The sequence below is a fragment of the Penicillium manginii genome (genome assembly GCF_028828005.1).
Source record: "Penicillium manginii strain IBT 31320 chromosome Unknown utg000003l:1.0-959480.0:1.0-959601.0, whole genome shotgun sequence".
Lineage (NCBI taxonomy): Eukaryota > Fungi > Ascomycota > Eurotiomycetes > Eurotiales > Aspergillaceae > Penicillium > Penicillium manginii.
Window position 1 is genome coordinate 106115 of NW_026643104.1, and position 24937 is coordinate 131051.

The 24937-nt window shown below is 52.1% G+C and overlaps 6 protein-coding genes across 6 annotated transcripts; 3 read left to right on the plus strand and 3 right to left on the minus strand.

Moving 5' to 3' along the window:
* Positions 1-294: 294 nt before the first annotated feature.
* Positions 295-2977, minus strand: N7533_003401 (RFX family transcription factor; the record flags this gene model as incomplete). Its single annotated transcript, XM_057100051.1, has 2 exons — positions 295-2873; positions 2962-2977. The coding sequence occupies 2 exons, from the start codon at positions 2975-2977 to the stop codon at positions 295-297; spliced, it is 2595 nt and encodes an 864-aa protein (XP_056962739.1).
* A 1570-nt stretch (positions 2978-4547) lies between these two features.
* On the plus strand, positions 4548-7404 carry pldA (uncharacterized protein; the record flags this gene model as incomplete). The annotated part of the gene is made up of 5 exons (XM_057100052.1): positions 4548-4608; positions 4673-5226; positions 5294-6637; positions 6692-7237; positions 7390-7404. The coding sequence occupies 5 exons, from the start codon at positions 4548-4550 to the stop codon at positions 7402-7404; spliced, it is 2520 nt and encodes an 839-aa protein (XP_056962740.1).
* A 5396-nt stretch (positions 7405-12800) lies between these two features.
* On the minus strand, positions 12801-14507 carry N7533_003403 (ribose phosphate diphosphokinase subunit PRS1; the record flags this gene model as incomplete). The annotated part of the gene is made up of 4 exons (XM_057100053.1): positions 12801-12831; positions 12883-13919; positions 14060-14180; positions 14239-14507. 4 exons carry the CDS (start codon positions 14505-14507, stop codon positions 12801-12803), a joined length of 1458 nt encoding a protein of 485 aa, XP_056962741.1.
* Positions 14508-14848: 341 nt separating this feature from the next.
* On the plus strand, positions 14849-15625 carry N7533_003404 (bifunctional precorrin-2 dehydrogenase/sirohydrochlorin ferrochelatase MET8; the record flags this gene model as incomplete). Its single annotated transcript, XM_057100054.1, has 2 exons — positions 14849-14938; positions 14996-15625. The coding sequence occupies 2 exons, from the start codon at positions 14849-14851 to the stop codon at positions 15623-15625; spliced, it is 720 nt and encodes a 239-aa protein (XP_056962742.1).
* A 380-nt stretch (positions 15626-16005) lies between these two features.
* N7533_003405 (Arf family guanine nucleotide exchange factor SEC7) lies at positions 16006-22098 on the minus strand (the record flags this gene model as incomplete). The annotated part of the gene is made up of 4 exons (XM_057100055.1): positions 16006-16336; positions 16411-17809; positions 17875-21778; positions 21808-22098. 4 exons carry the CDS (start codon positions 22096-22098, stop codon positions 16006-16008), a joined length of 5925 nt encoding a protein of 1974 aa, XP_056962743.1.
* A 559-nt stretch (positions 22099-22657) lies between these two features.
* N7533_003406 (putative pyruvate dehydrogenase complex, dihydrolipoamide acetyltransferase component) lies at positions 22658-24349 on the plus strand (the record flags this gene model as incomplete). The annotated part of the gene is given in 5 exon segments (XM_057100056.1): positions 22658-22761; positions 22827-22876; positions 22976-23199; positions 23287-24132; positions 24152-24349. 5 exon segments carry the CDS (start codon positions 22658-22660, stop codon positions 24347-24349), a joined length of 1422 nt encoding a protein of 473 aa, XP_056962744.1.
* Between the last annotated feature and the right edge of the window lie 588 nt (positions 24350-24937).

Consider the following 24937-nt stretch of genomic DNA (forward strand, 5'->3'; position numbering starts at 1 on the left):
TCATAAGAGCTAGAGAGAAAGCAAGAACCGATCCAAGGTTCGCGCCGATTAAATGCTGTAATGATCAGGGAAGGACTGCATAATTGCATCCTCAGAGACCTCCCATGCTCGTGTCTCGTCGCATCGTGCAGAACAATTCTCAATACAATCATCCTAACGCCATTCACCTCACTGCACAAAAGAAAAAAACAAAGGAAATGAGAAAGGAAAAGAGAAACGGCAAATATTCACCCAATGGATATCCAACTCCGGCCCAAGCATTAAGAACAATGTCACAAGTCACTAGTCACAATGCTAGATGACGACTACATCACCCTCCGCATCGGCGGGATCAGATGCCATCATGTCGTTGTATTTGCCCACCGCGATCATCATGGGATCATCTTCCAGATCAATCGCGCTGTCATCGTTGTTTGGGAGAACCAGCTCTTTCTCGGGGATGTGCTTAGCATCCGCTTCAGTGTTGGGCGTGTCCGCCGAGCCCTCGTGGCTCATGGATTGCCGCGGGTGATTTTTGGGATCAAAAGAAGTCTGACTGGAGTTCTGCTTCATGCCCCCCATCCCCGCGGGTTCCCCAAAAACCGCGTTCTGGAGGGAGTTTGGGGTGCTGGTCATGAATCCCCCTTTCTCTGCTTGCCACACCATCATCTCGTGGAAGAACACCTTGGTCATCCACCACGCGCTGAAGCTAGCGGCGCCGCCGAGAGTCAGACGATGCAGAATGCTGTCCCACAGAGCGTCGACCTTTTGAATGATGCATCCTGCTCGGTGGTTGGCAAAGGCCGCGGGGAGATTGAGGATAAAGGAGACCCAGTTATCTGGGAAGTTATAGTCCTCGCCGGTAGCTGTGTCCACGGGGAAGAGGTGAGCCTCAATATCAGCAGGTTGGTCGGGTTGTTGGAAGAAGGGCAGGCCCGCAGACTGGTTGCTATCTGTGACGGGTGTGAGCAGGGCCCGCACATCATGCTTCAGGATCTGCTCCGCTGCCCTCGACGCGCAGCTTGGAATGTCGGCCCTGGTGATCATCTCGGTCGGGTGAACTAATGTTTTGAAGTCATACCACATCTGGTTACGATTATCCGGGTGGCACAGCCAGGCAGCAGCAGCATTAGCGGCTTGGTTGACATCCAGCATGTGTTTGAGGAGGTTGCAGAAGATGTGGGCGGGAATGAGACGGGCCACCGACACATGGGTCGGTTGAGCCTTGAAGGTCTCGGTAATGTGACCGCAGAGGCGTTTTGAGATGGATCCAAAGGCATCCATGACAACCTTGGGAACCACCTGAGTGGTGAGAGGAGCGACAAAAGCAATCATTTTTTGATACATCAGCCAATCGCACTCCTTGATCCAGGGAGCCATATTAGGGTGAGTCAACAATTTTTGTACAGGAACGGTCAGAGTCCCGTGGAAGGCGGAGAAATATTTCAAAAGATTACGCTCTTTGCAAAATCGAAAGCTGTCAATGACGGAAATGCAGTGCGATCGATAGAGAGCTGCCAACGCGTCGGCAACCTTGAGATCGGTGTTGTGGGGGAGGTAGGGACGAATGTCGGGGAGGATAAGAGAGTCATTATCCATCGAGGGGCTTTCTTCGTTGGGGAATTGGAGCATTTGGTGGATCATTTTCCCGGCTTGCTGAGCGACATTCTCCGTGGTGATGGCGGCATCGGCACCAACATTATGTTGGCCCTCACATCCGCAGCCATTGGTCGGGGTACTGTTGGAGAATCGCGGCGGGAACGAGGTGGTCGGAGAAGGGAAGACGGCGGTGTCTGCGGTGGGCGGTGGAATGCTTACTCCGAAGCGTCCATTGGAATGCGCTGATGGGGCTGGGGAGGGTTCGTCAAATCGCCGCGAACGCATTGCGCTGTTTGGGCGGTCCGGCATCCCCGCGGGGAGGTGTGAGTTGGTGGCAACCTGCTGGGGTACATGCTTGACTTGTTTCTCCTCAATGACCGAGAGATCGACATAGTGATACTTGGACTCGCCACGGACACCCAATCGACGCGTCTGCACATTGGGGAAGATGATTCGAACCAATTTTCCAAAGGAGGCGGGGTTCAGGACGGAGACTCGCTCGGTGCCACAGTTCTCCGCATAGCAACAATAGACACGGTCCCGGCGCACAGAGCCATTACTCTTGCGGCAATTTTCGCGCAGCCAGATCATGGCGAATACCTGCTTCACCTTCTCTGCTTTGCCTCCGGCACCTTCATGCTTCATGACCTCGGCGGCCATCTGCTTCAATGAATATCCTTCGTATTGACGGAGCAGCTTCCGCAGCTCATTATCGTTGGCCAGTGTGGAGCTGGAGCCGCGTTTCTTCTTTCCACCAGCCTCCGAGGCCTCCTGCTCTTCCAATGTTGTATCGGGGAGGTGGTTCTCAATACCGCTGTCATAGATGGGTTGATATTGCGGTACAGGGACGGTGGACATGCCATTGTGGCCCATGTGTTGTGGGAGGGCGTGATGAGAGAGATTATGACTGTGCATAGCGTGACCTGCATATTCCTCCGCCTGCGAAGCCACTGAATGATCGCGGTGGGCATGCTCCAAGGACGCGCCATTTTGTTGTTGGTGGACCAGTTGATGACCAAAGCGCATGATCATATCTTCGGGGTTGTTGGCAAAGACGTGCTGGGCGCCAGCGACCTGGGAAGGCATGAATTGGGGAAAGGCATCGAGTTGGTCCTGTGTTTGCTGGGTGGTACTCGAATGGATGCTGGCGGTGGAACCACGAGAGCGAGGGCGACGACCAGCGCGGGAGAGGGTCTCGGAACGACCGCGAAGGTGATCGGCCGTGCCAGGGCGACTGAGCGGACCCATGTGTTGAGTGGTCTGGGAGACGACGCTACCTTGCGACGGAGCGCGGACTGGAGGGGAGAGACATGAGATGAGATGAGATCGGACGAGGTGAAATGGGTAGGCCTAGGACAGGAACAGAGTAAGGGATCGACTCACCTAAATCGGGAGGCATTATACAGAGCGAGTGTCCGTGGTTGGATTAGGTTGGACAAAGTGGAGGAGGCCCGTCACCAGGGAGATGAACCGGTGCAAGACCTGGTCACGGTGAGGAAGTGGGCGACGACGATGAGCATTCGTGGGTGGATGGGAGACAGGTGTGATTAAGTTAAGAGCAGTGGTGAGATTATTTGACCAAGCAGACTGGCAGACGAGTAACCAAGACCTGAGAGGCAAAACCGCCAGTACTGACAACCGCGTGAAGAGAACTTGAGAGGAGGAGGTAAACAGAGACGGTCCCGTCGACCTGCCAACGTTGTTGTGGTCACGTGAATTAGTCAGCATTCACAACACACACACACATACCACGGAGTATACAGCCATACAGAGTAGTCGAGTACTACTATACTAGTATGTACTCGAGTATTCCAGGGAGAACTCTGTTTGAAACTTACAGTTCTTAATTGGTACTTAATTTGTTCAACTGTCACTGTCACTGACACTGTCACTGACACCGACAACTCTAGTAATAATTGCGACTATGCTGTGAGTATGAGTGTGAGTGTGTACTTGAGTCACGTGACTGAATAACATCACGACCGTATCGTGTGAGCTATACTAGCAGTATTAGGTACTAGTACTAGGTACTAGATAAATTTCAAGTTGAATTATAGTACATAGGTAGTATAAATAACAAATATATTGCAGTTATTCACTACTTACTTCTGCTATCCTATATTATGATACATCTCTACTACAGCCTCCTACGTCATCCCCGCACGAACAAAACAGGCTTGTTCAACTTGTCTTTCCACAGTGATAGTATTTATCCCGGTACCCTTACTCGTATTTTAATTATATTATTCAATCTAGTCTATTTATATAATAATATTACTTCAAGGTTCAGCCCGGCCCTGAAGAACTTGAACTTCTTGAAATCAACTTGAACTAGATATATAGACTATCTACTTAGTGTTTATATATAAAAGTCACCTTAGGCGGCATACGGAGATGCCTTACACCTAAGGCTGACCCACACGCTACGCCGGAGGGAGTGGGTCAGCCTTAGGTGTAAGGCATCTCCGTATGCCGCCTAAGGTGACTTTTACCTACTTCCTACTAGATCCGACCTGGGTCTGCCGATCGATCAGTGCTATCCCGGCCCACTGGCATTTATTAGTGTCAATTGAGTGGAGATGTTGATCCAGAAATTACATACCTAGGTATTTCTATGATTTCTAGTATTATTCTAGTATTCAAGTTCTTTTTCCTTCAGTGTATGTAATGATCAACACTGCTCCCACGGCACTGAGTGGACCCAACCATCAATTCCCTTTAATTTCCCTATCCTACCGTTGGTACTCTCACTAGTAGTTAATACTAGTATCCAGGTACAATCTGAAACTTTGCCAAGACCATAAGGCTGTGATGTCAGGGCGCCAATGCTAGCCTGGTACTAAATATACTTGGATATGGTCGTTCGCACTATTAGTCTACCTAGGTATGGTCACCACTCCTCCGACAACTTCCTTCCCCACATCCCCTCCCCTCCATTCCCCTCCACCCTCCAACTTGATTTCTCCGACATGCAGAAGTTCAAGGAAAAGCTCGAGAACCAATTCGAGCACCTCGAAGAGTCTTTCAAAGGTGCATTCTGACCCACTGCCCCTCATCCACTGTCATGAATCCCCCCCCACTAACACCACATCAGACCACTCCCTCCATGACACCAAAGCCCAAGCCACCCACCTCAAACACAAAGTCGGCAAATTCTTCAACATCATAAACCCCAATCACCGCCACGACGAAGAACACGAACAGGCGACCGACCGCAAACGCTCCGCCATCGCCGAATCCCACCGCTTCGGCTCCTTCGCCCCCATCCACGACGGAAACCGCATCAAATGGTACGTTGACGGTCTCGACTACCTTTGGGCCGTCTCCGAGGCCCTGGAAAAGGCCACCGAGACCATCTACATCGCCGACTGGTGGCTCTCCCCAGAACTGTTCCTCCGCCGCCCACCCGTACAACACCAGGACTGGCGCCTCGATCATGTCCTCAAGCGTCGTGCCGAGGCCGGCGTGCAGATCTATGTCATCGTTTACAAGGAGGTTAATCAGGCTCTCACCTGTAACTCTGCACACACGAAACATGCCTTGCGCAATCTCTGTCCCGAGGGTACCCCCGGCCACGGCAATATTCACGTCCTGCGACACCCGGATCATAATGTTTTCGAGAATGCCGCTGATATGACTCTCTACTGGGTACTACCCCTCACGAATTGTTCTGGCCTACACTGGCACGTCTACGAACTACTGCTAACTCACTCAGGCCCACCACGAGAAATTCATCGTCATCGACTACTCCGTCGCCTTCATCGGCGGAATCGACCTCTGCTTCGGCCGCTGGGATTCAAACCAGCACCCACTCGCTGACGTTCACCCCGCCGGTCTACGCGACGACATCTTCCCTGGCCAAGAATTCAATAACAACCGCATCATGGACTTCCAAAGCGTGGAAGACTGGCAGAGCAACGAGCTCAGCAAGGCTGATTACGGTCGCATGCCGTGGCACGACGTCGCCATGGGTCTGATCGGAGACTGTGTCTACGATATCGCCGAGCACTTCGTTCTGCGGTGGAACTTTATCAAGCGCGATAAGTACAAGCGCAGTAATGATGTCGATTGGATGCTTATGGAAGGTCGTACCGGTGCGGATGAGGATATCATCGCCGTTCAACGTCCCAAGTACCCCTGCGGTGAATATATCCAGCATCCGCTAACGCCGCTCTCGACGAAGCCGCGTGGTGCGGTGGGGACGGTGCGGGCGCAGATTGTTAGAAGTAGTGATGATTGGAGCAGTGGGATTTTGAACGAGCATAGTATTCAGAATGCTTACTGTGAGACGATTCGCAATGCGCAGCATTTGGTTTACATTGAGAATCAGTTCTTTATCACGGCGACAGGTGATCAGCAGCATCCTATTTACAATCAGATTGGGGCTGCGATTGTTGAGGCTTGTGTGCGGGCTGGTAAGGAGGGCCGCAAGTTCCGCGTTGTTATTGTTATTCCTGCTATCCCGGGCTTTGCGGGGGATTTGCGGGATAATGCGGCGACGGGGACGAGGGCTATTATGGATTATCAGTATAAGTCTATCTGTCGCGGGGAGACTTCCATTATGGGACAGATTAAGAAGGCTGGTATTGATCCTACTCAGCACATTTTTGTCTTTGCCTTGCGCGCTTATGATCGCATCAACAAGACACCTGCCCTGATCGAGCTGGAGAAGAAGGCTGATGTCACTTACCAAGATATCCAGCGCGGTATTGCTGAGTCGATCATGAGCGAGAGTGTGCATCCATCTGTTGGTAAAGATGGTGACAAAAATGAGAAGAGCTACGATGATAATGCCAAGGCTAAGGAGGAGAAGATGCGGAAGCTCGAAGCTTTCGAGCAGCAGGTTGAACAAGCCAAGGCGAATGAAGGCGATGCTAGTCGCGACTCTGTGGCTCACTGCACCATGCTGAATGGTGGCAAGATGTCCGAGGAGTTTTGGGAGGGTGACCCTGAAGCTGAGAAGGACAATTTTGTTCAGGAGGAGCTGTATGTGCACGGTAAGGTGTGCATTGTTGATGACCGGATTGTTATCTGTGGCAGTGCCAATATAAATGATCGGGTATGTTCTTCTCAGCTGGATGCTGCTGCTGCTTTGCTAACATTGACCAAATAGTCTCAACTTGGCTCCCACGACAGCGAACTAGCCATCGTCATGGAAGACCAAGACTTCATCGATAGCCAAATGGACGGAAAGCCATACAAGGCAGCCAGACACGCCGCGACCCTCCGCCGACACCTCTGGCGCGAACATCTAGGACTCCTCTCCGCGCAAGACTACGATGCCAGCCAGGCGCCCAACGCCCGCAGTCCAGACGTCTGCCTTAACGAGGATGAAACGGGTGCCGAGGATGCGTTCGTGATGGATCCGCTCAGCGATGGGGTCTGGAACCTCTGGACTGAGCAGGCTAGCGTTAACACTGAGACGTATCGGATGTTGTTCCGCGCTGACCCCGATGACCATATCAAGACTTTCGATGAATACGATGCTTTTGTCCCGCGTGGGGCGAGACAGGGCCATCTGTTCGATCCGTATATGCCGGCTGCCGAGGTGAGGCAGAAGTTGGATCGAATTAAGGGTCATTTGGTTTGGTTGCCATTGGATTTCCTGCGTGACGCTGAGATGGCGGAGCCTGGACTGGCTGTTAATCAGATTACGGAGGTGAGTTTGTGCAAGCTATTGTCATTGTCACTGCGACACCGATGACATTTGCAATTGCAAATATTCCCCTCGGCATGACGAACCCCCCCCACCCTCCTTCGCTTGTGGAGTGGGGTGGTGGGTATACTGGATGGTGCTAACAAGTTCGGCAGAGCATCTACACATAGCGAAGCGAACAATCCCGAGATCCATGCGATCGGCACGATCGAATTGAATTGACTCGATCTGACTCGATCATCGGTAAATATTGGCTGGGAGGTTTAGCTTAGTTCAGTCATATCAGGCAGGGTCTGGTCTGGTCTAGTCTAGTCCCCAGTGTGGTTGTTGGGGGGAAACTTTTCCGTATGTCCCTTGAGGCCACGATAGTTAACCGGCTTCCGAATTTGTACCTAGCTTTTTTTCTTCTTTTTCTTTTCTTTTTCTTTTCTTTTTCCATGCTCCCGATCTGATCGTGTTCCTTTGTGTCTGGAGTAGATCTCGCATCATGTGGACGAACCTACAGCATGGCGCACTACAATAGACTACCTACACTGCAGTGCATATCGGGGATATCCGACTGCGACGATCCCTCGCTCAGCCTCAATGATTTTGGATTATTATTTTCTTTTTCTCCTGCTATACGCGACTAACTTCGCGCTACCGTCGCTAGGAGTTCCCAGGAAGTACAAAGTACCATACTGCGTACTCCAATCCAGGAGCATCTCCACTCCACTCACCGCTGGTCCTTGCGTGGTGGAGCCGGAATAGAGTTAGCGGATCCAAGCCCCTGGAAATCCTTATTACCGTGGGATTGGAAATGCCTGTGCGTATGGGCAGTGATAGGTAAAAGGAAAAAAAGGTCGTAGTACCACTGCAATGTAATAGGGATAGGATAGACGAGATTGATTCCAGCTATTATTGGCCTCGCTACTCTGTACTAATCACAAATACTCTACGGTCCGAGTCCCTTTCCCGGAGTTCCCCCCTACCAGCTCGATGTATCATTCTTTTCGTATTGCAGTTGCCGCCGGGAAATGAATCCTACCTCGCCTATTGGATTGGCGCTTGCGTTGTCTTGGCGAGCGAGGATTCCCCTGTCTAAGAAAGTAAGTAAGAGGACAGTGCTGTGCAGTGCGGCGATGCGGCGCAGTCCATTTCAGTCCAATCCAATCCAATCATTGAATGGAATGGGGAGGGAACAATGGCCTTGTGTTCTGTCATACAAGGTGTTCCCTGCTCGATGCTGCAGATTTATATTTGTATTTACGTTCTTTGCGGCATTGGAGTGGCTGTTGGATTGGGTTGTTTTATTGGTTCCAGGTCTAGTCGTCGCATTCTTGGTGGTGTGGGGTGGTGGTGTGGGGGTGTGAATAGATTTGTTTATTGGTTTACTGGATTACTCTGGGTGCGTGGAGAGCTGAGAAGAAATTCAAGGATTATTAATATTGATCTGAACTTTTATCTGTATCGAAAACCAAATCGAATGAGGAACCAATTTTGTCCAACGCCGTAGCGAAACCCAGCGAAACCCAGCCCAATCCAGTCAAATACAGTCTCCTATGATTCGATCTAAAACCCGACAGAAGAAACAAAAAACAGAACACAATAAATCCCTGATGGTGGTAACTCCGTCTGATGCAAACACAAACACTTTTTTTTTAACTCTGACCGACTCCGATGCGAAACGAACGTGAACGCAGAATTTCAAATCATGGCGCTAGACGCAAACGCGAGGGAATGAAATGAATGATGGGATGGGGCCCATGGATGAGGTGGATGGGTGAAGTGGATGGATGAGATAAGATGGCGTAGCTGCGCAGGGCTGCACAGGGCTGCGCTGCGAGGGTAAGGTGCATGGCCCTAGAGTGGTACTCCGTACATGATACCCTTGCTGAAGTGGAGGCCAGTGCGTCTATTGATGTTAGTTAGTCACCAAGGAAGTGGAGAGAACAAGAACCTTCAAGGGAAGGAAAATGGGAGATTGCGAAGGGAAAGAAAGGGTAAACTTACAGCTACCTGGTGCTTTGCTGCTCGTAGACTAGGCTTTCGCATTGTGGCAGGCGTTACAGCGACAATGGCCACAGATCTTGCACCGCCAGATAGCAACGAAGGGGCCCGAGTTGCAGTCGGAGCAGCGCCAGGTCAAGATGTTGCCATTGGTGGCTTGCACAATGGCGAAGACGTGGCCGGAACACTGGTTTGCCATGATGAAGTATGGTTCAAATCTAGTGTTGCTTCAGCTGAAGTATAGCGTGGAACTGCTGATGTGATGTTAGCCCAGTGCGCTGGTTCGAAAGTCCCGAGAGACTGTCACTTACCAAACTAGGAGAACGATCACGGCCCGAGGGAGTGGACGGCGCAGATCAAATCCGGAGAAGAATTCCAAGGGCTATGATGGGAAGCGAAGGGGATAGTATGAAACAAGAGTGTCACGGAAGGAGGCTCGTGAGAATGTGCAGGTGGTTGCGATGCTGATGTTGATGGCAATTGTAATTGGAGGGAAGGAGGGATGAAGTTGAAGGTGGAAGTCCGCCAGACATTATATACTCATCCACATTGACATGGACGCTATATATCGATTGAATCGAAGCCAGAACTAGACCGACCGAGCCAGATACCTCCCAACAAAATCGAAAATCGCTGCAAAATGCCGATGACGCACCTACCCGATTGTTCAGGGAGTGCAGAATGCAGAGTGCAGGGCAGGGGAGGGGAGGGTAATGGAAAAAGGAAAGAAAGGAGAAAGGAGATGCTGCGAAGTGATGCGATGGATGCGTGAGAAAATAAAATTGATTTTTTTTTACAAGAATTGTAGGTAGAATAAAGACAAGGGTCAAGAAGGGGAGCTGTCCATTGTACGATCTACGCATCTCGCATGGCTATTTAGGCGAAGGCGATCCCGGATGGTTTGCGCAGGAAGATCGCGATCGCAGACATCGGGGGGTTGCAATTGGGTGACATCGATTTCCTAAGGGTACCTAGGTAGGTACGGTAGGGGAAGTAAATTTGAAATTGAATTTACATTTTGTGCGATCGCCTGGTAGACTCGTGTTGCAAAAGAACGAAAGACGGGGCAGACACGGCCCAGCAGACAGGTTCGACAGGAGTGTTAAGTGGATCTGTGGTGGGGGACAGTCGACAGGTCGAGAATAGAAATGATGAGCTACACAATTAGGGACATGCTAGGAAACAAACTAAAAACAAACAATTACGGGGAGAACCATTTTATTGACCGGGGGTGGTTCCGCGGGTTCTAACTCCAGTTAGGGCTACGGAGTCACGAGTCACGGAAGCACATATTAGTTAGTACCTATAGGTACCTATAGACACGCAAATCTGGTGTTCCTCCTAGGAATATCCCAGATAAGCGTCGATCGATCGCGGGCATATGCATCCCAGCAGACCGGGTTGGGACCCGATTCTCTTCAGACAGAGTTCCTTAGTGCGAAAACTAGAAACTAGGGGCTTTTGCGAAAGGTACTACAGTACGTACTTTGGACAATGGTGGTACTTTGGCTCGAGATAGATCAACTGCTCCACATGGTTTGGCTTTGCTTACTCGGATGAATGTCTTGGTGCGAGGTACGGTACTTATTTTTCAAGTTCTTTTTTAGAGACATCTACATCCCTGTCGATCGGAAGTGCCGACTTGGCGAGGCGTTACAGAGTAAATGTTACATGTATACCTAGGTACTTAATACCTAGGTAAGGTACCTTTTCAGGTCTGGCCAGAGAGTTAAATAGTAGACTAGAACAAGTTGGGGATATACGTAGGAATATTATTTGAATCAAGTACCACACTTAGTAGCACCACCACCTAGGTACACTAAGTACTGTACCATCCCCATCAACATCCGATTGGCCAAGCGAATTTGAATTGTTTCTTCTCCAGACTCCACCTCCCCTCCCCACTTGCTTCCCTCCGTCACATCCACGGCCCGTTTCTGGCTTGTGACTGGCCTAGCCGAGCAAACTTACCTTACCGTAGTTGGTAGCAGGTCGAGGTCGAGGTCGAGATCGAGATCGAGGCTTTACGACTTGGCAGAACGAGGCCACCTACTTGCTGCCATTTTCAATGACGATGCAATGGCCGTTTTCGCGTTCGGTGTAACAGGATACATACATATGTGCATGGCTGAGGATCCACACATGCCGACGTCGGGAGTTCTTAACCCATTGCAGGTGACAGTTAACTTCAACCTACAATAGATTGTATATGTAGGGACACAAACACAAACTAGTGGTATGTAGACCCGTCGCACCGAAGTCGTCGAAGTAAGGTAGCGGTATGCTTACCTAGGTAAGCAGGGTTGGAACTGCGACTCCCGCTCCGACGTCGCACAAAGGATGTCACACAATGCATTCCGAGATAAGAAGTCAGTAAAACAAGACTGCAAAAATAAATCCCAAAAAAAATCACTGTTTTCTTTTTGATTCCCGGGTACCTACGAGAATCTCCCGACAACCGGTATACTTAGACCCCAGCGTATTTGAAACCGGTCCAGCCACCCATTCGAGCCGCTCAGCGAAGACCCAATACATTTGCGCCGTTGTGCTTTTCATATCCGTGTGAAACAGACCGCCATTGTATATCGGGATTGATCGCGTGTGCTGAGATGGCTGAGGAAGAGGCAAACCAAACTGTACTGCCGATGATATCCACCTTGCCTCAGCTGGCGTTGTGGCCAGCTGTCTTCAGCTGTCTGCGCGGCTTTACTCTGCAGAATAGAATCCACTGATGTCAGACCGCAAGAAGTGACCAGGTAAGCTTCGCTTGCCTCGGTTTACGGGACGGCGGACCGCAGCCGTTTGACGTGCGTGATGTCAAACATGAGCTCACCGTTGTACCGCATTGGGTCATGCGGATGGACTTGTGCTTGTTTTGGTCTGTTGATCATGATCATCGGGTTGAGGGAATCTGGATACCAGGATCACACGGGAGATACGGAGGTCAATTGACGGGAGCGAAGAAAATGCGGTGGAAGGAATTGTTACTGAATTTATAAATCGACTAGTTTGCTAGCAATCACTACGAGGGCCCGACCAAGTTCAGTTCAGTTCAGTCCAGTTCGGGTCGGGTCAAGTCTTTCCAACCATTCATTGCAGCCAGGACTAAGACTGAGACTGGTGCTGGTAGACGGAATGTTCGAGTTCGAGATTTTCTCTTATCTCTTGCACCGATTCCACGGCCAAAGGCATGGGACGAACCCACAGAAACCGGTGCCTTCGTAACTCGTCGAGTCGGTCGCCCGCCAGCTCTCAGGAAATACCAAGGTAGATCTCAAGAACTAGAAGACGGGCCGACTCGGTATTTTCTTCTTCCAACGCTCCGTTAAGAATACCTCGTGGGTCACGAGATACTCCTGCAGAACCCAGAGTGGACTGCATCGTTGGTGAGGGGAGGGAAAGGAAAGGGAAGAGGGAAGTATGAGAAAAGGAAAATTGAAAAGGTGGAAAAATGCTACAAGGTAGAAAGAACGATTCAACGTCTTCATAGGTATCATATCATGTAGAAAATGCAGATATCGGAGTCTGCCAACGCCGTCCATGGGATATTCGTCACAGCTATCATCAACACATCTCATCAGTCGTTAAGGTGGAAGAGAGCCGAGACACTGGAAACAAGTCAGGATGGTCCACAGCCACAGGTACAACCAGGTACTCACCTTTCACCATAGTGGTGTCGTCGGATACTCTCCGCAAGGAGGGTCGACACATCAATAACAATCAACTTCTTCGACCGGCGGACCATAGCCGGCGAGATTGGGAAGGTATTTGTAACGACGATATGGTCGATGGAGGGACACGCCTCCATCTGGTCGATTGATTCCGCTGTGAATAGGCCGTGGGTAGCAATGCAGTACACCTTGCTGGCACCACCGCGCTTCACGACTGTTTCTGCAGCAGCGATCCACGAACCGCTCTTGTCGATCATGTCATCAACAATGAAGACTGGGCGGTCCCGAACCTCACCAACCAGGGTGATGGTTCGCTCGTGGTCAGCTCCGGGAACACTGGCCTCATCGTCCGACTCAGCGGCATCAAAGGAACCACCAAGGGCGTGATCGGGGTGGACCGAGGAGGAACTGTTGGAGATCATGGAGCTGATCATGGAATCAGGAACGACTTCGGTATCCTGATTGCCACTGGGAGTAGCGCCAGGGGTGGTCCCCCCGGACAGAGACTCCGACCCAGGGCGGTAGTCATCGTCGACCAGCTGGCCCTGTACCAGGCGACCGGTGATGACATCGCGCACTCGCACATCGGTGTAATCGTGCGCAGCTTCTAGCTCGGATGGTCTCCGAGCCGCTGAGGGTGTCTCTGGGCGCAGCAGTGGGGAGGGAGAGGTGAAGACGTCAGTCTCTTCGGCAATCGGCCGGGTGGCCTGTGCACTGTGCATCTGCAGGTCAAACGGTTGCTGATCCCGGGGGAGCCGCTCATCCTCCACTGCATCAAAGAAGACGGTGCTATCCGACATGGTGTTGATGGGAACCTTGGTCCGCCTGCGGTCGGTGGTCACAATACCAAAATTCAGCTTCAGGGTGTCGGCCAAGGAGGTGACGCGCTTGGTGCCACCGGCGTTCTTGCTGACGACGACGGCATCGCGCCAGCCGGCCACGTTCATGCGGATCCAGCGGGCGATAAAGGGTTCCGCAAAGAGGTTATCCACGGGTTTCCCGAAGAAACCTTGCATCTGGGAAGCCTGGAGGCAGAAAAGAAAAACACCGGTCAACGATGAGTTCAGAAATCCAACAATTCACTCAATTGACCCCATCACATCACTTCATCCAATCGGGGAAAAGCAGGTAAAGCAGGTAACGAGGAACGGGGACGTAGACGTACGTGCAGGTCCATGGTGATGACATGGTCGACGCCGGCGATGGAGAGTAAGTTGGCCAGCATGCGCGCGGTGATGGCACCGCGGTGGCTCTTCTTCTTGGATTGACGGGAGTAAGGGAAGTATCTCATCATGGGGTCAGCATCATACAAGGAGACGAGACATGATGGAAGACAGAGCATACGGCATGACCGCAGTGATAGACTTGGCGGAACCACCCTTGCAAGCGGAGATCATGATGAGAAGCTCCATGACGCTGTCATTGATCTTGCCACTGCCACTCTGAACGATATAAACATCTTGGTTCCGGACGGAGGTGCCGATATTGACGCTGGTCTCGCCATTGGCAAATTTACCCAGATCGGCTTTGGCGGGGGAAGTACCCAGGCGCTCACAGATGGTATCTGTAAGGCCTGGATGCGACGTGCCAGAGAAAATTTGCACGCCGCGCATCTCGAAAGATGGTTGGAGGTGGAGGAGGGAGAGGGAGGGGAGAAAAGAAAGAAGAGGTGAGAGAAGAAGAAGAAGAAGAAGAAGAAGAAGAAGAAGAAGAAAGGCGGAGGAGAAAAAGAAAAGAAAAACGGAAGGAGCCAAAGTGCCGACGCGGCAGGTGCGCCCCGCCGTAGCCCCACGTTCCTTCCTTGTGAGAGCGAGTAACTGAGTAACTGTAGTCATCAGTCGCACCTTCCTCTTCAATTCAATTGACTTCCCCGTGACCTCTACTTCTACTTCTTCTCCTCTTCAACTACTTCACCTACTTCACCTACCTCACCCCACACTTCTATACCCCCACCATGTCTTTCCCCCCCGTCCAAGGCGGCGGCTCGATGATCGTCGCTTGGCAAGTCAAGTCCAAGCATGTATTAGTCGTTGGCGGCGGCGAGGTGAGCTACCTACCTCGCTCTACCCTATATAAACATACTCATTAACACATATCACAGGTCGCAGCAGGCCGAATCCTCCACGCTCTAAACGCCGATGCAAAAGTAACAGTCGTCAGTCCAACCAGCGGCCTAAACCCCGAAGTATCCTACCGCATCGCCGAAAACCAAGTCACCCACATCGACCGCACCTTTGAACCCTCCGACCTCGACGGCGCAGATATGGTCCTCTGCGCAATTGACGACCCCGAAGCCTCGACCCAAGTCTGGAAACTGTGCAAGGAGCGCCGAATTCCCGCGAACATTGCCGACGTGCCCCCCGAATGTGACTTTTATTTCGGCAGTATGCATCGGGATGGGCCGTTGCAGGTCATGGTTAGTACGAATGGGAATGGGCCGCGGTTGGCGGCGATCGTGAGGAGGAAGATTGCGGATGCACTGCCGGAGAACATGGGGGCTGCCATTGAGAATGTGGGATCGTTGAGGAAGATGTTGAGACAAGTTGCCCCCGAAGCGAAGGAGGGGGCTAAGAGGATGAAGTGGATGTCGGCGGTCTGTGAGGAGTGGGAGCTGGATGATTTGGTGAAGATGACTGAGAAGGACATGGCAGGTTTGTTGACGCATTATGCTGAAGGGGATGTGCCGTCTTTTGAACAGGTCCGGTTGGAGGCGATGAAAATTAATGACTAGATGAAAATAGTATAGTATAGAATTGCATAGATTGGATAGCGATACCCGAATGAACGAGGAGCATAGTTACCTACTAGGACCATTTCTATTACTACAACTAGGGCAATAAGGGCAATTAGGACAAATACTTGAAGAGCTCGTCGAAGACTGATCTTATCAATACAACTATGCATCTCTATTGAGCCAAACAGATGCTAATCAATGGAGAGTTCAGGTAGACTCAAACGCCAGAATCACCCGTAAATCACAATGCCGGGCGAAAGGTAGTATATCGCATAAAGAAACAAGCAGGAACAAAAACAAAGAAGAAACGAAAAGGAGGTAGAAAAGACACATAAGACACAGTGGTCAATGCTTAGCCAGTCAATTATTGGCTAAGTCTATTGAGATTCCCGACGCATCTTTTGTGACACGGAACTCCGCGGACTGATCGGCGCATCGAGCGGGTTCGGCGGCGCAACCCCGAGTCGGACCTCGCCGATCCGCCGTAACAACCCTTGGAGGGAAACGCGAATCTCCGGGCTCAGATCCCGACTCAGGAGCTCCACCGTGATTGGGTAGAAGGTTTCAATGTACTTGTCAAATCCATCTTGCGGGAAACTGTTGTATCCGTCAATCACGTCAACGACGACTGGTCGCCAGGCGATGATGTTGCGGTTTTGGGTCTCTTCGTCCAGGCGGACGAAGCTGCGGATGATATCGGCGCAGAGCCTGTCAAAAACATTAGAATCTGATCGCCAAAAGAGAAGAACGTGACGGTGGGTTAGTATAATGGGGAAACTCACGGGATTAGTGCAGCTTCGGTCTCCGCACGGCTGCTTTGGCGCTCTGCTCGCTCATCATGATACATCCGGAAGAGAATATGCACGTAGGTTGCGGCACTACCGCTCTCCTGCTTCAACAGATTCGGTGGCTGCTTCATGAACCCTTGACGCCAGAGTTGCATGCGTAGGTCCTTATCCTCGTTGAACTTCTTGGCAAATTGGTAACTCTTCTTCAGCAGGCCCATCAGTCGCAGTAGCTCCGGACTCGGGATCTGTGCGTAGACCGTATCGTTGGAGAACAGCTCGTGCACCGTTTCGATCATCAGTAGTTGCAAAACACAGTTGGTGATAATCCTGTTGAAAAAGCGCCGACGGGCTGCCGTTACTGCGGCGGGTTGTTGCGACGAGTCGGTAGGGGGACGGTAGTCTTCAAGTTCTGCGCGGGCTTCACTTTGGACTGGAGGATCGCCGGTTTCATGGAGAGATGCCGTGCTCTGCGATCCATTGGGCTGCATGACATCAGGCAGGTCTTCTGAAGCGGCCGAGGCATCGGATGCTTGGTTGGTAACGTCTCCATTGATGCTAGATGTTTCGGTGATCTTCGACATGGAAGCTGCGGCAGTGAACAACTCATACGCCGTGGTCTTGCTGAAAAGCTCGACAAACGCCCCAACGATTTGAGACCAGTGTTCCTCGCGGAACTTGGCCACGTTCTGCAAAATCAGCTGTTGCAGACAGTTGCTGCCGATACGGGCAATCGTGTCGTTCTCTTGGCAGATGCACAGGGTCAACAACTCAAGGAATCTACTCAGCATGTACTCCAATGAATCGAAGTAGTGCGTGAAAAGGGTGATCATGTTCCGCAGGGCCTGAATCATGGTGGTAGACAGCCAGACTGACAGATCCTCATGATTGGGAACCTTGGACATTTCTGACTTGGATTGCAGGACCACAAAAATGGGGCAGAGAAGCTGACGCCAGAGAACATCCCAGAAGTCGCGTGGGAAATCTCCGCCGTGGCGGATCAGCGTATCAAAGAGGTAGGTCAAGGCCCGGGAACGGACCTCGAGATCGTCACCAGTCATCAGCACATCCTGGAATGCAATAAGGATAGGATACCAAAATTGCTCCTCCTTTGACTGGCGAGTGAGTTGCTTGGCAAGGTTGGTACCCTCCTCCTGGAAATTCCGGGCATCATCGCCACGGTGGGAGAGCGGACACTCTGGGGTTCGAAGCATCTTGCTGACTGTCGACTTGAGCGTTTCAATGGCTTGCAGCGACTTCTTTTGGAACTTCGAGTTCTTGGAAAATTCGGTCAAGCACACAATTAGGTCGGGGAAGGCACCCTGGGTGATCACAATGCCGAAGCGAGTATTATAAATTTGGGTGACATGGTCGAAGGCCATGTTGACAATTCCCTCTAAGCGGTTGTTAGCAATTGCTTCATGGCAAAATGAAAGGAAAAGAGGGTAAGGAAGGACAAACCGTATGGTTCTCGGGCTGCCACGGTGAAAACACCAAACATTGTCTTCCATCCTGAGCGGATGTTGTCACCGCGGGCCTGAATCATCTGGATCAAGCACCGCAAAATCATATCCTTGACAGCAGCAGTAGTGCTGTTTGCCATGACATGCTCAAACGGCTTCAAGAAGTCCTTCTGGAATTTGAAACCGGGCAACTCGCCAATCTCCATAAAACGCATCGACAATTGTCGAAGTGAGTCCAAAGCGAAGAATACAACAGTCGTGTTGGAATGACAGCCAACTTGGTTGAAATGTTGACCTAGCACCTCCCAGATCTTGGACCATTCGATCCTAACACGAGTCATGTTGTAGTAGCTGATCTCAACCAACTTCTGCAAACTGTATGTCCGGGGCGAGTCGGTGTGTCCAGATGACTGGATCTCTTGCCAGCTAACCTCGCTCAGGGCACGAACAAAGTCGATAATTGCCTCATGGGATAGATTTGCGGTATTAGTGAAGATACGGTCTACACCGCGAACCATATCTGCCGATCGGCTCTCCTGGGCAATTTCCATGCGGAACGCTGTAGGACCACCGACAGAGCGCGGACGAGGTCGGCGTGTGCTCTGCATGGACTTGCGAGAGGCAGAATCAGAGGTCGGTGCCCGTGATACATCAGGTAGTGAGCCCTCGTCAACACCATCGCTTAGCAATTGTAAACGATCCAGCTGGCTGACACATGTGAGAATTTCTCGCCATGAGCTGCGGAGGTGGTTGCCCTCGGTGTAGGCGACATCAAGGAGTGCTTTCAAGGCCTCGACATTCTTGGCCATCATCTCGCGAACGTTTCCCAGGTTGGTGAATTTAGCGAGAGCCGTGACGAACGCCACTCGAGGGGTTTCCAAATCAAAAGCACAGCTGATTCTGATAGCCAGCTTCAGACCCTCCATGCATAGACGAATTACTTCAATGTTTTGGGTATCTTGCATCGGGGCCGAAAGACCGGACAAAAAGGACATCCAGGTAACATTAAACATTGAGCCAACGTGGCGTTCTGATGTGGCCGGAATGAAACGGGAGAGTGCATCTTTGACAGCGGTTTTGCGCTGAGCCCGGATGAGAGAGCGATACAGCTGCTCTGTCTTGTTGGCCATTTCCTCGGAAGCCTGTGCATATTTCTCGCCCTGGATGTCTCGTCCTACAGTGGCAAACACCTGGCCTGCACGGGTCGCTAGACCAGCAGGGGCGGTGGTTTGAATACCGATATTGGCCGCATGTTCTCGTTCTGTGTCAAGGACAATCTCGTTGTTGGCAATCTCATCATAGATTCCAATAAGGTATTCCGATGGCAGATCCTGGTTGTCATTGATGCCCCGGTTGTTCTTGATGAAGTCCTCCTTGGTCATCCGAGGGCCCTTCATCTTGGAACTATGTTGATCCGTGTTCAGCATAATCACGGAGTACGATAGCACATAGGCGGTGTCGGCATTGGCGAATGCATTGGGGTTTTGGGTGGTATAACGCTCAGCAAACTTCAACATGAAACGATCAATCTTTTGGGCTTCGCCAGGAAGGCGGAAGTGTTGCAGAAATCCCCGCAAAGACTCGACGAAGCGGCGCTTAGTGAATTCCATTTGGTCAACAAACGCATGCATGATGGCGATATTCTCGGCATCACCTTCACCAAGGTACTCTCCCAGCACGGCCTTATCGAGGCGGTCATTGCGTAGGAGGAAAGTAGCAATATCCTCCGGCGAATCCGAGCGAATGAAACCCTCGGATAGCATCAGTTTGATTCCACGCTTGGCCTTGAAGTTGAATTGCTGAATGGCGTTCATCATGGCAATCTTGCGCTGCTTCACCTTTTCGATCTGATTAGGATCATCCTCGGGCAATGGGGTAGACCTTCCGGTTCCTGATTCAGCGGCATCTGGACGCGGGGAAAAGAGGACGTTGGTATCCAGAGATTCCCGCGAGTTGTCCATAGACTTGGAGGGCACGATGGGTTGCGGGCTTTGTTCGTCCGGGCGCTGGGCGGCCCAGTTGTCCAAGGAGCGTAGCATCTCCACAAGACTTTCCAGGGCTTGGTGCTTTAGAACATAATCGGATGGGATTGTGGGAATAGGGGGCTGGGGGCTCGGCATGATGTTGGCGGACGTGAGAGATGGAGGCAGAGTTCCCCGCTGGTGCCATTCTACTCCAACGCTCGACATCTTGACGTGGTGATCCTGGAAGGCCTGCTGTTGTGGAGCAGAGGTGACAACCGGCACACTACAGTACCGGGATAACTGCTCGACAAGGTTCTGGAAGATGTTCTCGAGAGCAGTTCGATCACAATCGTAGTTTAGATAGATCTCGACCAGGGCTCGGGCATCGCTTCCAAGTCGTTCCAAGACCTCCATGAAATATTGCTTTTGGAATGATGGAGCGGCCTTCCTCTCCAAAATGGCCAAGTAGATCTCCTTCAAAAACACTTCTAGCTCCTTCTTCATCATGACTCGCATGTGCTTGATCATCAACCAGAAAATCTCACAGCAGACCTTGAATACATGGGGTACCGAGCTGGCACCGTTGCGACTCAGACTCAGGCAGAGATGGGGACGGATTGCCTGGAGGAGAGTCATAGCGTCTGGGCTAGTCGAGCTGTTCTTGATGGCTGCGAGGGGAGAGGTGAAGGTGTTAGTGTGGTTGTTGATGAGATAGTGGACGAGGTGCAAGGAGAGAAGCTTGGATCGCATATTTTGTGACTTGATGTCCTGTTGCTGATCGTGGCTCAGAACCTTGTGGCTCAGCTTGCAAAGTGCGCGGAAGACCAAGAAGGCGTCCTTGACGTAGATCTCATCCACCTCGTCCTCAGCAGAGCTATCATCGTCCCTCTCTTCAGGGATTCCAGACAACGACCGAGTGTTGGAACGCTTAGCCCGTGTGACCATTGTCGGCGCATTATCATTGACCGAGGTAACTTCCTTGGGCGACTCGAAGCTCTGCAGGGTGAGCTTCTCGCCGGGTTCCTTGGTGACAGGTTGATCTGAGACTGACTGGTCTGCTACGGAGACAGAGACAGATGCGGTTTCGGACAATTGGCCCTGGTCGCTAGCCGGCGCGTCAAGGCTGTTGGAGGCAGTCTTCTCAACCTCGCGGGTCCGAAGTTCCTTCAGGTCAAGGCGAATGCGAACTCGGTCGAAAACGGTACTGACCATCTGAGTTAGTGATCCCTGAGCGATCTGCTGGTTCTGAGTGGATTTTGAGTAGATGAAAATGTTGTATATCTGGCGGACAGCTTTGAGGAGACCAGCTCCGTGAACCACGATCTTGTCGTTTAGCACCGCCGCCAGGAGTGATTTGATGATCTGTTGTTGGATCTCATTTGGGGTGGCCTCGTTCTCGAAGCAATCGCAGATCGCATCGATGGCACGCTCAATCAGAGGAGGTTGTTCTGGGGTGGACTCGTTTTCGGACTCCGCGGAAGGGAAGGCGAAATAGGAGTAGGTGATGAGTTTGCCGATACAGTCAAGTGCGGTGACCTGCAAGGGGACACTGAGGGTCTTGCTAGCCATGTGCAATGGACGGAAGATTAGTTCTGGGTCAATTGGTTGGTGGCCTTCTTGCTTGACATTGGCCAGGGCCACCTGCACGGCATCCTCGAGCTCCTTGCTCTTCCGAGCCTCCCGCGAGGCACCAATGGCATCCAGGGCTGTGATAATGAACACGGCCGAGCTGACCGTGCCACCTCTGGAGGTCATGAAGGTATGGGTGGTCGAGCGGGAATCGGATCGCACGCGGGAATCCACGGGAGGCGCGTTGTCTTCGGGGATCGGCTCTTGAATTTCAGGCATTGGCTCCATCTGGCGCTCGGGGAAGTCGTTGGCATCGGGGGGCATTTTCGGTATCCTTGGGGGGGCACCTCTGGTTTGTCCTGTTCGTTGCTGTCTTCTTCTTGTTGGTCGAGCTGAACCTGCTCCTCCACAATGTTGGTGCCTGGATGGTCGTCATCACCATTCTTTTGTTTGTTTTCCACCTCAGGTTGGTCTTGGGAGTTATGGAGGGATTCTTGAGGTTTATCGGACTCCTCGATGGGGTTGGATGACTCGGTCTCATCCGGTGAAGCCGGGTTGTCGTCCGTTACTCCTGGGGAAGTTTGAGCCTCGGTGCTGCTCTCCACTGGAGTCTTCTCATCGGGGGAATCGGAGGTGTGAGGAAGAGTAAGTTGAGGGTTCGGCTCGGAGCCGGGGTCGACGTCCGCCATGGTCGCGGGCGGGGTGAATTGGCTCAGAACATGCGAAGGCAAGGGAAAGGCTGGAGGGGTTGTGGGGGAGGGGGGAGAGGTGGAAGTAGCGTACGGAGTACAACGTGGAATTACTTGGGGCATCCCGAAGCATCGCCGATGTATGCGATCGTGTCCTGATGAGTCAGCCGTCACATGATATATGCTCACGAGAGACTGATCACGTAATCATGCTGACTAGTCACTGTCTCGTCACCTGACTTCGTCAGGTAACTCATCAGGTGACTCCAGGTGACCATCAGGTGACCCGGACGGGGCCGCTCACCGGGCCCCCTTAAGGTTCCCAAAAGGATCCAACGGGAGTCCACCAAAGGGAGGAAATCGGAGCAAAAACCGCCTTACCTAAGGAAATCTGGCAGCTCAACAGAAAAGTTCACCAATACAAGCCATCTCTCTCCCCAACTCCTCCCATCTCCGGCCCCTCCACGTCTTCCTTGCCGGTCTCTCTCTCTGCGTTGTCGCATCGAGAGCTCTTTATATCCCCATTTCTTAATTCTTATTTCACCGGCAATCGCTCAAAATGGTTGCTGCCGCCGTTCGGATGCGCACCCCGGCCATGATGGCTCGCGGTGCTGCCTCAATGCGCCGCCCTCAGGTTTCCTACAAGTTCCAGGAAGTCATCCAGTATGCGCCCCAACTCCCTCTCTACAACTTAATTAATCCATTGCTTACCATTGACCTCCGCGCAGGAACCAATTGCCCAGCATCTCCGCGCTTTCCCGCTACTATGCTTCCAAGAGTATGCACCCCCCAACAAACCGAATTTCAACCCCCGAACTCCTTTCCAGACAACCACGCCAATGAGGACATACTATCTAACTCGAATTGACATCTACAGCCTTCCCTTCGCACACCATCATCAGCATGCCCGCGCTGTCCCCAACCATGACCGCGGGAAACATCGGCGTTTGGCAGAAGAAGGCCGGTGACGGCCTCCAGCCCGGTGATGTCCTCGTCGAGATTGAGACCGATAAGGCACAGATGGACTTTGAGTTCCAAGACGAGGGTGTCCTTGCCAAGGTCCTGAAGGACTCCGGTGAGAAGGATATCGCCGTCGGCTCGGTAAGAATTTTCCCGAGCTTCCCCGCGGACTTGCGAATCTCCGCAACCCTGTCCTTATGCTAATGTCTTTTTTTTTCTAACTTATAGCCCATTGCTGTCCTCGTCGAGGAGGGCACTGATGTCGCCGCTTTCGCAGAGTTCACCCTGGCTGATGCCGGTGGTGACAAGGCTGCCCCTGCCGCCGAGAAGAAGGAAGAGCCCAAGAGCGCTGAGCCTACCCCGGCCCCGGCCGCGGAGCCCGCCGCCATCGAGCCCGAGACTTCGGGTGACAAGCTCCAGCCTAGCTTGGACCGTGAGGCTTCCATCAGCCCTGCCGCCAAGGCCCTTGCCCTCGAGAAGGGTGTCCCCGTCAAGGCTCTGAAGGGTACCGGTCGTGGTGGTCAGATCACCAAGGAGGATGTCGAGAAGTACCAGGGCTCCGCTGCCCCTGCTGCTGCCACCTACGAGGACGTCCCCGCCTCCTCCATGCGCAAGGTTATCGCCAACCGCCTCAAGCAGTCCATGGCCGAGAACCCCCACTACTTCGTCTCCACCACCCTCTCGGTCAGCAAGCTCCTCAAGCTCCGCCAGGCCCTGAACGCCTCCGCTGAGGGCAAGTACAAGCTCTCCGTCAACGACTTCCTGGTCAAGGCCTGCGCCGCCGCCCTTCTGAAGGTGCCCCAGGTCAACTCCAGCTGGATTGAGGTCGACGGCCAGACTGTCATCCGCCAGCACAAGACCGCCGACATCAGTGTCGCTGTCTCCACCCCTACCGGCCTGATCACCCCCGTCGTCCGGAACGTCCAGGGTCTCGGTCTCTCCGGTATCTCCAACCAGGTTCGTGACCTCGGCAAGCGTGCTCGTGACAACAAGCTCAAGCCCGAGGAGTACCAGGGTGGTACGTTCACCATCAGCAACATGGGCATGAACGCCGCCGTGGAGCGCTTCACTGCTGTCATCAACCCCCCCTCAGGCCGGTATCCTGGCCGTCGGCACCATCCGCAAGGTTGCTGTCCCCGTTGAGACCGAGGAGGGCACCGTCACTGAGTGGGACGACCAGATCATTGTCACCGGTAGCTTCGACCACAAGGTTGTGGACGGTGCCGTCGGTGGTGAGTGGATCAAGGAGCTGAAGAAGGTGGTGGAGAACCCGCTGGAGCTGCTGCTGTAGAGCTCTGGACTGCCGACTACACCTGTAATCTGTATTAAAACGTTTTCTCCTTAGACCAGCATAGGTCCTTTTTGTCTGATTTAGCAACGCCAATCCATTTTGAGATAGACATGTTTGCATGTGTGTGGGGATTCTGAGTACTGTAGTGTAGAACGAGTCAATCTGTATTATTTAGTTTTAGCCTGGAGTAGATCTGAGTGGTACATTTGTAGATCTGAGGGTCCACCAATTGTGGATGTCACAGACATGCATGTGATGGCCCTGGGGATCGATTGCGGGGAAGCCTAAAAGCTTGGAGATGATGCGAATCCATGTCTTTATAAATTCTGTGAAATTCTGTCCCAATTGCGTCCTTTTATCGGAAGTCTTGTGGGCCCGGGTGTCCGACGTCACGGTTTATGTGCCGAGGCCGGTAAAACGGTTTCCCGACTTGCATATGGCACCCGAGGTTATATCACCTATCGGAATGTAAAATGCACTACTCAAATCTCTCAGTGAAGACCATGCATCATCAAATAACATTCTAGTGATACTGTACTTCATTTGAGTTTAAAATTTCTGGACACGGTACCTTTTTGACGGTCAAGT